Below are 13,317 nucleotides of genomic sequence, written 5' to 3'. Positions count from 1 at the left end.
TACTGTGGTGCTCACTTGGAAAAATAAAAATTTTAAAAAATCTTAAAATGACAGAGGGCATAAGACTCCTATGTTACAAAAGGATATTATTACAGCATAGCAAGCAACATTGGCATCAGCATATTTGTGTCAGTTCCCCTTGCTAGCAAGTCCCACAGCAGCAAAGCATGGTCCCAGGTGAATACTTGCACATGCAGTGGGCTGTGTTACAGGAAAGACACCCCAAGCTTAGAGAAGCTGAATTATTTTTACTGAACTCGATGCATGTCTGCCTTTCATTCCAGAGAAACACATTATTTTTCTTATTCTGGGTTGTAAGTTTGTGTACATTTTGCTGCAAAGAGAGACACCAAATCTACATTTCAAGGTTTTTTCCTAAGCAAATGTCTTTGAAAAGATGGTCTGGAACAAAGGGAGTCAGTGATTAGTTTCAAAAGAAGTGCAGTGCATTGAGAACTGTTTTTCAGCGGTCTCACTCTTGATTCTATATAATATAGAGATCAGGACTATTTCTAAGGGCCATTCGATTAAAACAACATTCTTCAAGCTGTGTAAAGTTACAACATCCTTCTTTGTCCTAAGGCAGGGATTTGATTTTGAGGTCAAATCAGAAATCCTTCAACTCTGGGCACAAATCATTGAGCAAAATGTATAAGCGAATGTCATGAGGGCAGCCGTGGTTGGAAGTTGGGAAAAGATCTTTGCTTTTGGAGCCTGAGTCTGAAAGAATGGAAAGGTTCTCCTGAACAAAGAGTCCTCCCTTTCCTTGCTTGGGAAATAGGCTTTTGCTCCAAATTTTCTGGCACTGGGTCACAAGGAAGGCAGGGATAGCCATTTTACCCAAGTCTCTAGCTGTGTTTGTGAGTCTTTGCAGGGAATTGAGTCCTGGCCATCTAACTCTCAAACATTCTAGACCAGGCACAGCTTAAATAAGCCATGGTTTGGGCATGAGCTGGAACTCTGAGAGAAGCAGATGGCTGTTAAGCTCCTGTTTGCCTGCCTCAGACCCAGGAGGAAGAACCCAGGGATTTGAGCAATTACTTACTCATCTTCGATCCCCAGAATTCCATATGATTAGAGTGATTAATATTTTTTCCTGGCATGTCTTCCAATTAAAACATTCAAGGTAGCCTTAGGTTGGGTAAAAAGTTTAAATGCAGACCTTGTTGTAACTTTCCACTGTGAATTCTTTAATGGGAGGTCGGTGGAGGGGTAATCTGAGTTTAAGTTTTAACTTTACATATTAAAATGGTTCTATTTTGCTCATGTCTTGTGAGAAATCAATTAAATATTATTTTCCTTTTTTTTAAATCAGTTACTTACAATGCCTCTTTAGATGCCATCATTTCCAGCACAACCAACAGTACAAACACTGTGGTGCTGGCTTGGAGAGAAAAACCAAAAAAGCATCTTCAAATGACATCTTTCAACATTGCCCAGGGCATTCATGCTTTTGATTACCACTCTCGGCTCAATTTAATTGGTACGTAAAATAAATTATGATAACTACGGGGGCCTCATAGATAGTCTGGATGCCTATTTGTATGCACGAAGCCTCTTCACCTAGTTGCTTTATTGCCAGAGAGACCAACTTGAGAAGCTTACATTTTATTGCCTGAGAATGTCTGATAATGATGCATTATAATGCACGGTGTACATGAGCTACACTGGGGTGAACATATGAGGAAGTGCCCAGTTCTTTAATGAGTGTTTTTATTAGCACTGGTAGGGTAGTAAAGGGATACACAGAAAGAAGACAGTTTGTGCCGTGTCTGCGATTCTACCATCATTCTAACACATCCAAAAGCTTACCCCCCCAAATACATGATTTTCCTTGCTACCCATTCCCCCACCCACATACACATGAACTTCAAAATATAGAACATTTTCAACTTTCAGAATACAACCTCTAATGGTTTTTGAAATTTTTCAGGTTATCCTCGCTGTAGTTTATTAAAGAAGAGTTTTTATTTTGATATACAAGAACATATTTTAGCTGTGGAAATAGGCTATAAAGCAGCGGATCTCAACCTGTGGGTCGCAACCCCTTTGGGGATCGAACGACCCTCTCACAGGGGTAGCCTAAGACCATTGGGAAACAAATATATAATTACATATTGTTTTTGTGATTAATCACTATGCTTTAATTATGTTCAATTTGTAACAATGAAATTGGAGGTCACCACAACATGAGGAACTGTATTAAAGGGTCGCAGCATTAGGAAGGTTGAGAACCACTGCTATAAAGGGTTTCAGGCATTAACTGTTTAAATATATAGACATTTGAAAGCTGATAATTTGGTATGTATGATATTAGATCAAACATTATAAAAAAAGTGAGACACTATTGAAAAATTAATAGGGTAGTTACAGAGAATGACCATATATGGTCTACAGAAGGGATCATTTTAACCCTCATTCAGTAACTATCATTCATATGAAGAGTACTGATAGACTTCTATCAATAGGTACTGAGTATCAATTTAGGTACTGAGTCCCTACATTTCCAACAATAATAGCTGACAACTATAGTAAAAGATACTCAGAATATGAATTCAGGAATCTGCCAACATTAAACTTTCAAGGAGTGTTGATTTATTAGAGAATGCTGGAGCGGTTGGTGAATTGACTTTGGAAGGACTCAAATATCAGCCATTTCATTGACTGAGTGATTGCTTAGGTCAACCCCTTTCCACTGGTCACTATTTTGTAGCTGGCACAGTGCTGACAAAATGAGGGTGAATAAGCCAGCCCCAGCTGGCCCTCTCTGAGGGCACAACAAAGAATGCTCTTCTGGTTTCTCCATAGACCCAAAGAAGCACTGTGGTCCCTGCCCTGACACGCTCCCTGAGTACAGCCAATTTATGTTAAAAAAAATACCTTATTCTCTCAATTAAACAAGTAAAAAAATCTAGTTGTGCTTCTTGTTTGCTTGTAAATAATCATTTAGATGGCAGTGAAAATAATTTATTTCTTTATAGTTTTTTAATTCATTTGGAAACTTTGAATATTGTTTAGCTCTTTCTTACTCCTGGGATAACTAATATGACCATGTTCCTAAGCTGTGTTGGCTGGAGGGTGGAAATATAAGGACTAGAAAGCAGGATTTTGTCCCCACCTGTTCAGGCTACTGGCTGCTTCCTAAATGGTACTGTGTTGGCCTTTCACCTCATGAGCACCCCTCCCCGCCTGCTCCCTTGGTTTCAGCTATTTGTATGATAGAGCTCATGCCCCATGAACCTGAGCTGTTGGGCAATGACAAGATTTTCTATCTTTTTGAGACCGGCACTTGTCTACAGATATAAGATACATTCATTTCAAAAAGAAAATGTAGGCTATTAATGTTATTAAAAACACTTTTTCTTTCTGATTCTGATTAGCAACTGCTGGCATTAACAACAAAGTCTGCCTTTGGAACCCCTATGTGGTCTCTAAGCCAGTTGGTGTTCTCTGGGGTCACTCCGCCAGTGTAATAGCTGTCCAATTCTTTGCTGCAAGAAAACAACTTTTCAGCTTCTCCAAAGATAAAGTAAGTAACATTGTGCATTTATGTGATTCTGCTTCCGCAGTTCTACCCAAATCTAATATTGATACTCAATTACTCTGAGAGATGGTTTAGATTTTAAAATATACTGGCTAACTACTATGTCTTTGAAAATTTACATTTGCAAAATATACTGATGTTCATGTAACAATAGTCTCAGGTAGTGGGGCAAAGTATTTCATAAAAATTTTTAAAAATCATATACTCATGAATTTAATTCATATTATTGAGCTCTTAATAGGTCATATCTTGAGAGTTTCAAGAGTTCTCACTAATTCAATGGAAGAAAAACAGAAATGGGGACGAGGAAATGTTACTTTGGTGAGACACAGCTGATTAGCTGTTGTTGCTTCAGTATTGAAGACTCAATAAGTAAGAAATTAAAGTTAATCTGAAGAATGTCAAGTACATTGAGAACATTTCAATTAAGCATATCAGTTCATTGCTATTTGATATTGAGGGGATATTTTAAATATGATGGAAAAAACATGGCACTGGAGCCAGATAGTCCCTGTTGAATTCTGACCACATTATTTACTACTTATCTCCCCTCAGGAAAACTTCTTAATCTCTAAAAATCCATCATTTGTTCCTCTGTAAAATTTCCACTTTACACAATGCATGACTTCTAGATCTAGTTAACATGTATAGATTTCAAGACACCTGGTTGTGAAGCAATAGGCTTTGGGGGGCAGCTTCTGAGACTCTTCCAGTGAATCTAACCTTTTTATTCTAAAGTGCTATGTAAAAACTAGAAATTCATCTTCAGCTCCTAACCTCACCCCACCCATAAGTCCTGCCAAATGAGCATATTTTACTGTTTACTTATCACATAAATCCTCTCCCTTTCCTTTAAGCTTCTCCAATCAACTGCTAATTCCTGCCACCGTTCAAATTCCAAATCTCATATTCCTTTGCTCTAAATACTACAAAGCTTTACTAACACATCTCCCCACATTACGATGGGTCTGACTTCAATCTCTCCTCCATTAAGAAAATTTCTTCAACCATCATCTTTTCCCTTGGTCTAACCATCAATTCTAAAATGCTCGCTATCTTATATAAAGCCCTCCCCAATCTACTTTACTTCCTGCTTTCCTCTTCCATTCATTTAGGCTCCAGCCATATCAACCTCCTGGCTGCTTTCACTGTGCTGCCTCATGGCTTTGCAGGATGCTCTCCCTTCTGCCTTCAGTCCCCTCTCCTCTGTGACCAATTGGCAAATTCCTAGTTGTCCTGGAAGCTTCAGACTTTTTGGAGTCCTTCATGCACACCTCGGTGTTTCCCTGCACTCCCTTCGCACCTGTGTGTCCCTCATTAGAGTCTGTGTCATGTTGAACTGAAAGAGTTATTTGCTTCCTTAAGCAGGGTCAGGATCTTTTTCCCTTGTATTCTATCACAGTGCTTGGCACCTTGTAGTGTTTGGTCCATGATCAGTTGTTGACAGCTTGAAGGGAAGCCACATTACTGTGAATCGGAAGTACCAAAGAAACTCTGAGTGAAACCTTGTTTTGATGCCCTACTCAGATTTAGTTGTTTTATTTTTTTGAGATCGTTTAGCACTTTGTTCTAACTTTCATTATTGAATTTAAGACAAATTGTCTTGTATACTGAAGGTTGTGTATGTACATATTGTATTCTAGAGGAAAAGATTACTTGAGGAGTTGATTTTCGTGTTTCCCAGGAACTTGCACACATTAGTACACATTAAACACATGTTAAATACATAATATATAAAATAGTGTAATTGTCAGTTAACTGATAGAATTTGTGAAGTTAGGGGCTAAATCTTCTTTTGGATTGTGCCATGCATATAGAGGTCCTCAATAATTTTTGAGTAAATAATAAATTCATTTGTTAGTTAAATTGACAATATCTATTAAACATAAATATAAATTAAATACCAGATATTTTATCATTACAGAGTTCTCTGAAAGGTTTGATAAATTTAAAGGCAAGTGAAAAAAAATGTCCTTAGAGTCAGAATTGATTGTGTACAGCTATTATCAATGTAAAGACTACCTGGCCTCTTTCAAAGCACTTTTATCTTTCTATTTTTGCTGGGACTTCTAAAAGCATTACATTATAATTAAGCTTGTCATGCTGTCTTTCACATTAGTCTGAATCCATTTTCCTTTGATAAATGCATGATAATCACAGTCTTTATGTCTTCACAACAAACAACAGGGCTTTCTGCTCTCAGGGGAAGCCTCTGCTTTATTGCCATACAATTATTTTGGGTATTTTATAGACTGGGGATAAGTTAGGGAACAGGGAAAATGAAAGGAAGCATCCTTTTTTAAAAAGAGCCTTTGAGTGAACCATGTTTTGGTCAATGAATTGCTAAATTAGAGGATTTTCAGAGCAAAGTAAGGTAGATCGAACTAATTTCCCCCAAAAATGATCTGAGACCAGTTCTCTTTTGGAAGACTGCTCTACTGCCACTTTCCAGTGCTGAATAAGCAGTAAGTTTATCCCCATAGAACTTGGTAGCATACGAAATAATTGTCTAAGTGCATTGTGTTTTGGATTCCAAACTGCCTCATAAAATGGTAGTCACGGAGGACAAGGCCCTGCTGGAAGCCAGCAACTTGGTCATTTGATGGCGGAATCACCATGGGGAGTGAGAGGATTCTCAGCCCAGGGGTTGATATTCCAACCAGTGGACCTGATTAGGCTTTTCTATTGTTCTTAACCCTTCTCTCCTGGGTTACTAATCCTCACTTACCCACCAGAAGCAGATCACGCTGTAACTTAATCCTTTGTTTGCGGTTCTGATTTTGCCCAGGGCCTGGTGTGTCTGTATCGCAGTCCTAAGGTTGGGAAGGAAAATACAAAGTTAGACTTTTGTGTTGGTGCCTCCATCTCACCTGTTTGTCTTCCTTTTCCTTTTGTATCACACCCCCTCCCCCCATCCTCAACTTCCCTCTATTTACCCAGGAATAATCATTTTCATTTTGTCTTAATTATGTAAGTACATGAGTGAATACCCTCCCATAAATTACATATGAAGAACCATGTAATAAAAAAGAGTATATTCTTCCTGCTAACTTCCCTTTCAAATCAATTCCTCTCTCCCTAAATAGCTATTAACAGTCGATGTGTATTTTCTCATATTGTGTTATGACTTAATATATTGTATTATTGTGTATGATACATTCATCATATATTATTATATATATCATTCTACGTGTGTGTACAAATACAAATTTTTTTCTTTTTTTAGTTTTCTGGTAAATAGTATCACAGGAATCATATTTTCCTGCAACTTGCTTTTCTTTAAATAATCTCTCATAAAGATCTTCCCATGTGAGTATATATAGATAGAATTTTTACCTGCTACATAGTAATTTATAATATGGATGGCCATAACTTAATTGTTTAATCAACTATGTATAAAAAAGACATTGTTTTTATTTTTTTACCTTTATAAACCAACTATCACACACACAGACACATATACACACCATTAATACCTCATAAGTAAATTTCTTTGTGATAAGTTTCTAGAAGTTACGCTATTGGGTCAACAGAAATGCACTTCTTAAAGAATTATTATAAATTTTGGTGATTTCAATTAAGAAATGTTGCACTAATTGGAATGCTCATTCGGGGTGTATAAAGATCCCAGTTTCCCTAAGCTCTTATCAATAGTTGATACCATTGATTTGTTCCTCTTTTTGTGAATCTGATGATAAAACATTAGGGTAAATTTTTTTTCAAATATTTATTGGTCATTTACATTTCTTGTTTTTTTGTGTGCATTATCTGATCATGTCTTTTACCTTATTAGCTAAACTTTGTCTTTTTCTCACTGATTTATTGTCTGAAAAATATTTTGGTTATTCTTTATTTATAAGATGCAAATATGTCTTTCATGCTTATATCCTTTACCCTTGTTTATATCATTTTTCTCATTAAAATATTTTTAATAATTGAGTCTTAAGAAATTATTTTCTTTATGGCTAGGGATTGTGTACCTAGCTTAGGAATGCCTTCCACACCTATACTTATAAAAATTCTCTGTTTTATTTTCTACTAATACTTTTTATGCTGTAGAATTTTTTTGCACTTAACTTTGTTGTTTATTTTTGTGTGAAGTTTTTATTTTCTACAAATGGATATCCAAGATTATTTTTTAAATAATTTCTCTCATTGGTTTGAAATGCTATTATTTTCATCATTTGAAGTACTGTATATGCATGAATTTTTTTCTAGATGCTTTATTTGTTCCATCAGTTTACATGTCTTTTCCTACACTAACTTACCACTGTTTAACTAGCATAGCTTTACTGTGCATTTTGATACATGGTAGGGCAACTCCTACTTTTTATGTTTTTCTTTTTTTAATTTTAACTATTGTCTGGCATTTTATTCTTCCAAATAAATTTTAGGATCAATATTTATGTTCCATAAAAACCATATTAGTATTTGAATTGGAATTTCATTGAGTTTGATATTTTGACATCTTTAAAATATTGAGAAAGCACATTCTGTATTTACCCACTATTCATTCTTTTAACTGTTTTTCAGAAAAAAATTATGCACAAATTTGTTTCCTATTCTTTGTTTAGGTTTTCCCTCCATATTTCAGAAAACACCCTTATATATATTCTTAACTTTAAAAGGGGTGTTTCTAATGGGGGTGTGCCCACTCTCATTATAACCCATACACTGAGTTTTTAATTTTATCATCGTTTCTTAAAAATAATTTCAAAACTGCTTGGCAATTGTGAATAGTCTTTCATTGTTCATTTTTTGGAATTTTGACTTTTAGCTTTTTAATTTCATATTATTATTTTACATCCTTATCTGATAATTTCAATGTCTGGAGTCCTTGGTGATTCAAAAGCTGAGAGTTGCTATTCTGGTGATTCTCCGTCAGGGCAACTTCTTACCTTTATATTTGGTTATCTTCTGTAAAAAAAAAATATATGTTTTTATTGATTTTTGGAGAGAGGAAAGGGAGAGGGATAGAGAGATAAAAACATCGAAGAGAGAGAAACATCATCAATTGGCTGCCTCCTGCACACTCCCTACTGGGGATCAAGTCTGCAACGTGGCCATGTGCCCTGACCAGGAATGGACCTGGTGATCTTTTGGTTCGTGGGTCGATGCTCAACCACTGAGCACCCCGGCCGGGCTGCTTATCTTTTATTGTTACTTTGTTCTTTGCTGTTGCTAAACTATGGGCATTCTGAGGAACTAAATGGAAGATGCTTTGCTCCAGAGGAGATTTGTATTGTTTTTGACAGTGGAAATGAGGAAAACTCTGTCCTGAGGCTACTGCATTCTCCTTTTCCATCATCCAGTTTAATTGAACAGTCTCTTGCCTCAGTGCCCCATCTTACTGCTGGTCCAAGGTGTAGGCGCCTGATTGTCGTCTCTGCTTTTGTGCCTACTGTTCGCTGTCTCCATCTTGAGTTTGTTTCTTTTCGTCTCTTTCTTCTTTTAGAACAGTGGAGCTTGTCCCCACTCCCTGAAGGCCCAGCAAGGCAGCAGTTATGTTTTATTCAGAGTTGTGTTTCTTTGAAGCAGGAAGGCCCCCTACAGAAACCTACTCTGCAGTCATACTTGAACCAGAGTTCCTTTGTTCTACCTGTTTTTTATTTATTTCCTTCAAAGCTGTGGTTAGTATAAATTTTAAGAGCTTAAAAAAGAAACTTCAAGTGTTAAAATTTACTTTGTAAAATAAAAGAGGAACTGTGATCTTTGAAAAGCAAAGTTAGAAATCTTTTTAAAGACAAGCAAAAATGTTGTTTTCCCCCCAGTATTGTGTGAGTAATGAGAATGGAAAAATCAATTTCATTGAAAATTTAAAATCCCCCCCCCCAATGAACTTTTATTCTAAAAAAGAAAGCACCTAAAATGAAATGTTGACATTAGTTAGATGTATTGCCAAATTTGAACTGGGAAATCAATTCGATTTCTGCAGAACAATACATAGTGTTAGAAAACATTTTGAGTTTTTCAATGTCAATGTCAGAATCCACAAACAAACACATCATAAAAATCTGAGTCCTACAGCTGTATGTCTTCTCTCATTTTTGTTAAAAAGAATGAAAAAAAAAGAGAGAAGAATAATGGTTATGGTAACAATTTAAAAATGAATAGCACAAGAGAAGATTTTAATTTGTGATTAATATTTTATTTGACTTCAGTATTGGAAAATAGTGAAAATATTTTTTAAAGGAAGATTTGTTATTTGACTTTAAGATAAAAATGTTAGCTGAGGCATCTTGCCAGCATATATCATGTCAAACAAAATTGCCTTTAACTAGTCACTGATTATGCTTTTGTGGATTATCCGAAGGTTCAAATTCTAAATAAATGGACTTGTTAGTACATAAAGGTGTATTCAGGCAAACCAATGCTCTCACTTCCTGTTATCCATTATCTGCACGTAGACTATCCATTTCTGTGGATTACCCCTGGAAACCTGAGCTGCTGCACTGTTGTTCTCAAAATCCCCTAGTGATATACATTCTCTCCTTTTTATTGTCATTTTATATCCATTTCCTGCAGAATGGCAGGAGTTAGTAGTAAATGTTTGATGACTCCATAGAGTCATCTGAGTCTGTCTTCTACTTTCCCTTCACTCTTATATTATTACTAGAGGCCTGGTGCATGAAATCTGTGCACTGTGGGGGGGTGTCCCTCAGGCTGGCCTGTTCCCTCTCACATTCCAAGACCCCTTGCTCCTTACTGCCCACCTGCTGGCTGCTCCTTACCGCTCGTTTTGCTGCTCCTTAGAGCTGCTGTGGAGGTGGGAGAGGCTCTCGCCATTGCTGCTGCACTCGCCAGCCATGAGCCCTGCTTCTGGCTGAGGGGCACTCCCCCTGTGGGGCAGCTCCTGCGTTGAGCATCTGCCTCTAGTGGTCAGTGTGCATCATAGCTACTGGTCGTTCTGGTCATTCAGTTGAAATGCTCACTTAGGCTTTTATTATATAAATCAGGGGGCCTCAAACTATGGCCCACGGGCCACATGCAAATACAAATATTGTATTTGTTCCCGTTTTGTTTTTTTACTTCAAAATAAGATATGTGCAGTGGGCATAGGAATTTGGTCATAGTTTTTTTTTAAACTATAGTCCGGCCCTCCAACGGTCTGAGGGACAGTGAACTGGCCCCCTGTTTAAAAAGTTTGAGGACCCCTGATATAGATAGTCTCATTAAGCCTATGTGAGATGACTCTGCCCATCTCTGGCCGGGAGCAGGGAGGGGTTCTTCAGCAGAACGAGACTAAGAACACAGTGATGTCCATTTCTTTAGTCAAGTTTTCCTGACACACCTCCTTGAGTTTGTTAGAATTATTATTATTTTTGAATCTTTAGATAATGAGCCGGGCAATTTCAGTACATTCTAGACTAAATTGGCAAAACTTCAGAGCTGGCAGGGACCATTTGGTAAATGGTGAGAGGTAACATCACACAGCCAAGTTGAAAAACCTGAGTAGTTTAAAACTAGGATCTGGGTGTCTGGAGTCTCAATAAACTGGTTTCTAGTTCTAGTTCATATAAGTAATACAATATTTGCTTTCATAATCCTGCATTATTAAACAGCTAATAGTTGAAAAAAGATAAAGATTAAGCAGAAAAAATGTCATCATTCTTATGTGAAGAGCTAAATTTTACCTTGATATAAAATCATAAGCTTAGATACTTATTCTTCCTAATAAAAAATAGAGATGAAATAGGGAGACTTCAAATATGGCATTTTCAGGACTTCACTTAGTAAGTCTGGACAAACACCACAAGTTCTTAGTTATCATGCTATAACTAGAAATAGTATAGTTTAGATGAAAATTTGTGAAAAATATTAAAAACACACACAATTATTTAATTGTAATTTTTAAACTTAGGTCTTTGTCAATTTATTTATTTTTACTCCTAAGAATAAAGAAAACTTCCTTAGGATATCTGGAATAGAAATTGACATTAAATATTGTCCTTTCTAAGCTAGGGACTCATTCTTTTCCAAGAGTCAACTTGAACGTAAAAGAAGAGATTCACAAACATTAACTAGATATCTAAGTGACATTTTGTCAAAGGACTGGATTAATAAAACTCCATTAATGTAAGATTTTTTTCATGATTAAAAGGATATAGACTAATTAAGAAAGAAGGGAAGTACAGTTATCTGGTTTAAAGCCAAGCCACATAATATTACTGATTAAGCTGAGAGTAAGATTTCTCGTTCAAGGAGATTAGCATTGACCTGAAAACCAAGTAGAGAAGTTAAGGTATAATACAAAGGAAATACTTAGGAAATTAAAAAAGAAATACTAATGCCTGATCCCCATGCTCAGAGATTATAACTTAATTGGCCTGGGAAAAGGGCACAAGCATAGGCAATTTCTAAAGCACCTTGGGTGTTTCTGATGTCAAGATTAAGAACCACTGGTACTGAGTGTGGTTGAAAACTTATGGGGGGGGGGGCACATATCATGAGGTGATTTCTAGGAAAATGCTGGAACACTGTTATATACATTGATGGCAGCTTATCAATGCTGTTGCTTTGATTCTCAGCAGAGAGAAAAATTAAAGAATTAAAGACAAGGTGGTCTTGGTAGGATCATTAATTGAGGGAGTTCTCCAGTTAAAGGGAAATCAAAACAATAATATTTATTTTGAGAAAAACTAATGAATATACATAATCTGATAAAAATATCGCTAATAGCAAGAAGTAACTCATCATAGACTAGAGAGGTTATTGATCATCTATTTAAGATTTTTATTTAATTTATATGACTAAATGTCAACAAAATATTAAAAGCCAATATAAATTACTTGAACAACACAGTGAAAATGAATCTGAGGGAACTACAGTCCATTAATACTGTTGAGTTATTGTTAATCTATACTCAACTATGCCTCAGATAATTATTCTGACATGAAGTTAATTTTTATATTTTAGAACAGGGTTCATACTAAATAAGACAGAATTTTGGACAATGAAGGCAAGACTATCATAAGTAATATGAGTGTTTGAGAATGACCTAGATATGTCTAATCCTATGGCTTTAACATTCTAAAAATAGTTTATCAATTCTATTTATATTTAGGGCACATTAAACTCTATTTGCAAGTCTTGCTTCTTGTAGAATCTATATTTCTGAGGATAAACATTTTCTGAAGAGCTACCAGAATATTTTAAATAAAAATAATTTAGTAATTTTTAAGAATCAGAATGAGTTATTTAATAAAAAAATCCTGCCAAGAAAACCCAACTTACTTTATATTTATACAGGGTGGGACAAAAGTAGGTTTACAGTTGCGAGTAACTAAAACATAAGAGTCTACTTTTGTATTATTACTTATTAATTATTGTATTATTTTCAATATGAACAATTATAAACCTACTCTTTTTGTCCTACCCTGTATATTCTCAGAGGAAAAAGAATTGGCAATGATGTTTAAGGATTGATTAGGTCTGTTTAAGTTTGTTATAAGTGTTGGTAGATGGAGGGGTTACTGTATACCTCAAGCATAATTATTTCTGCAAGATATTTGAAAAATTATCATAAATATCATTGTAAAGTGTATGAGATCTGTAATTAGTTGAATAACCATGTAGAAGTGAGGCAAGTTTTTTTTTTTTATGGGAGTGCTATATTCTTGGACTTGTCATAGACAAGTCCAAGAATATAGCTGTATAAAAATATAGTTATTAGGTGAGCTACAACCTTCAATAAATTTAAATAATATATTTATTGAACCTCTACTATGTCCCATGGGATATGTGAACAAATTAAGAAGAAATTATCAATATAA

At 35.7% G+C, this 13,317-nt stretch overlaps 1 protein-coding gene across 1 annotated transcript in view; it reads left to right on the top strand.

The window, feature by feature from the left end:
• Window positions 1–13,317, top strand: part of WDR49 (WD repeat domain 49) — a 113,355-nt gene that overhangs the window by 13,940 nt on the left and 86,098 nt on the right. The window contains exons 4-5 of the mRNA XM_014533560.1: window positions 1,316–1,483; window positions 3,381–3,529. Coding sequence (XP_014389046.1) covers window positions 1,316–1,483; window positions 3,381–3,529 — 317 coding nt within the window. The remainder of the gene's footprint in view (window positions 1–1,315; window positions 1,484–3,380; window positions 3,530–13,317) is intronic.

Source organism: Myotis brandtii, unplaced genomic scaffold, assembly GCF_000412655.1.
Source record: "Myotis brandtii unplaced genomic scaffold, ASM41265v1 scaffold99, whole genome shotgun sequence".
In the NCBI taxonomy this organism is placed as follows: domain Eukaryota; kingdom Metazoa; phylum Chordata; class Mammalia; order Chiroptera; family Vespertilionidae; genus Myotis; species Myotis brandtii.
Note: the sequence above shows the minus strand (reverse complement) of the source record. Positions and strands in the feature narration are given on the sequence as shown.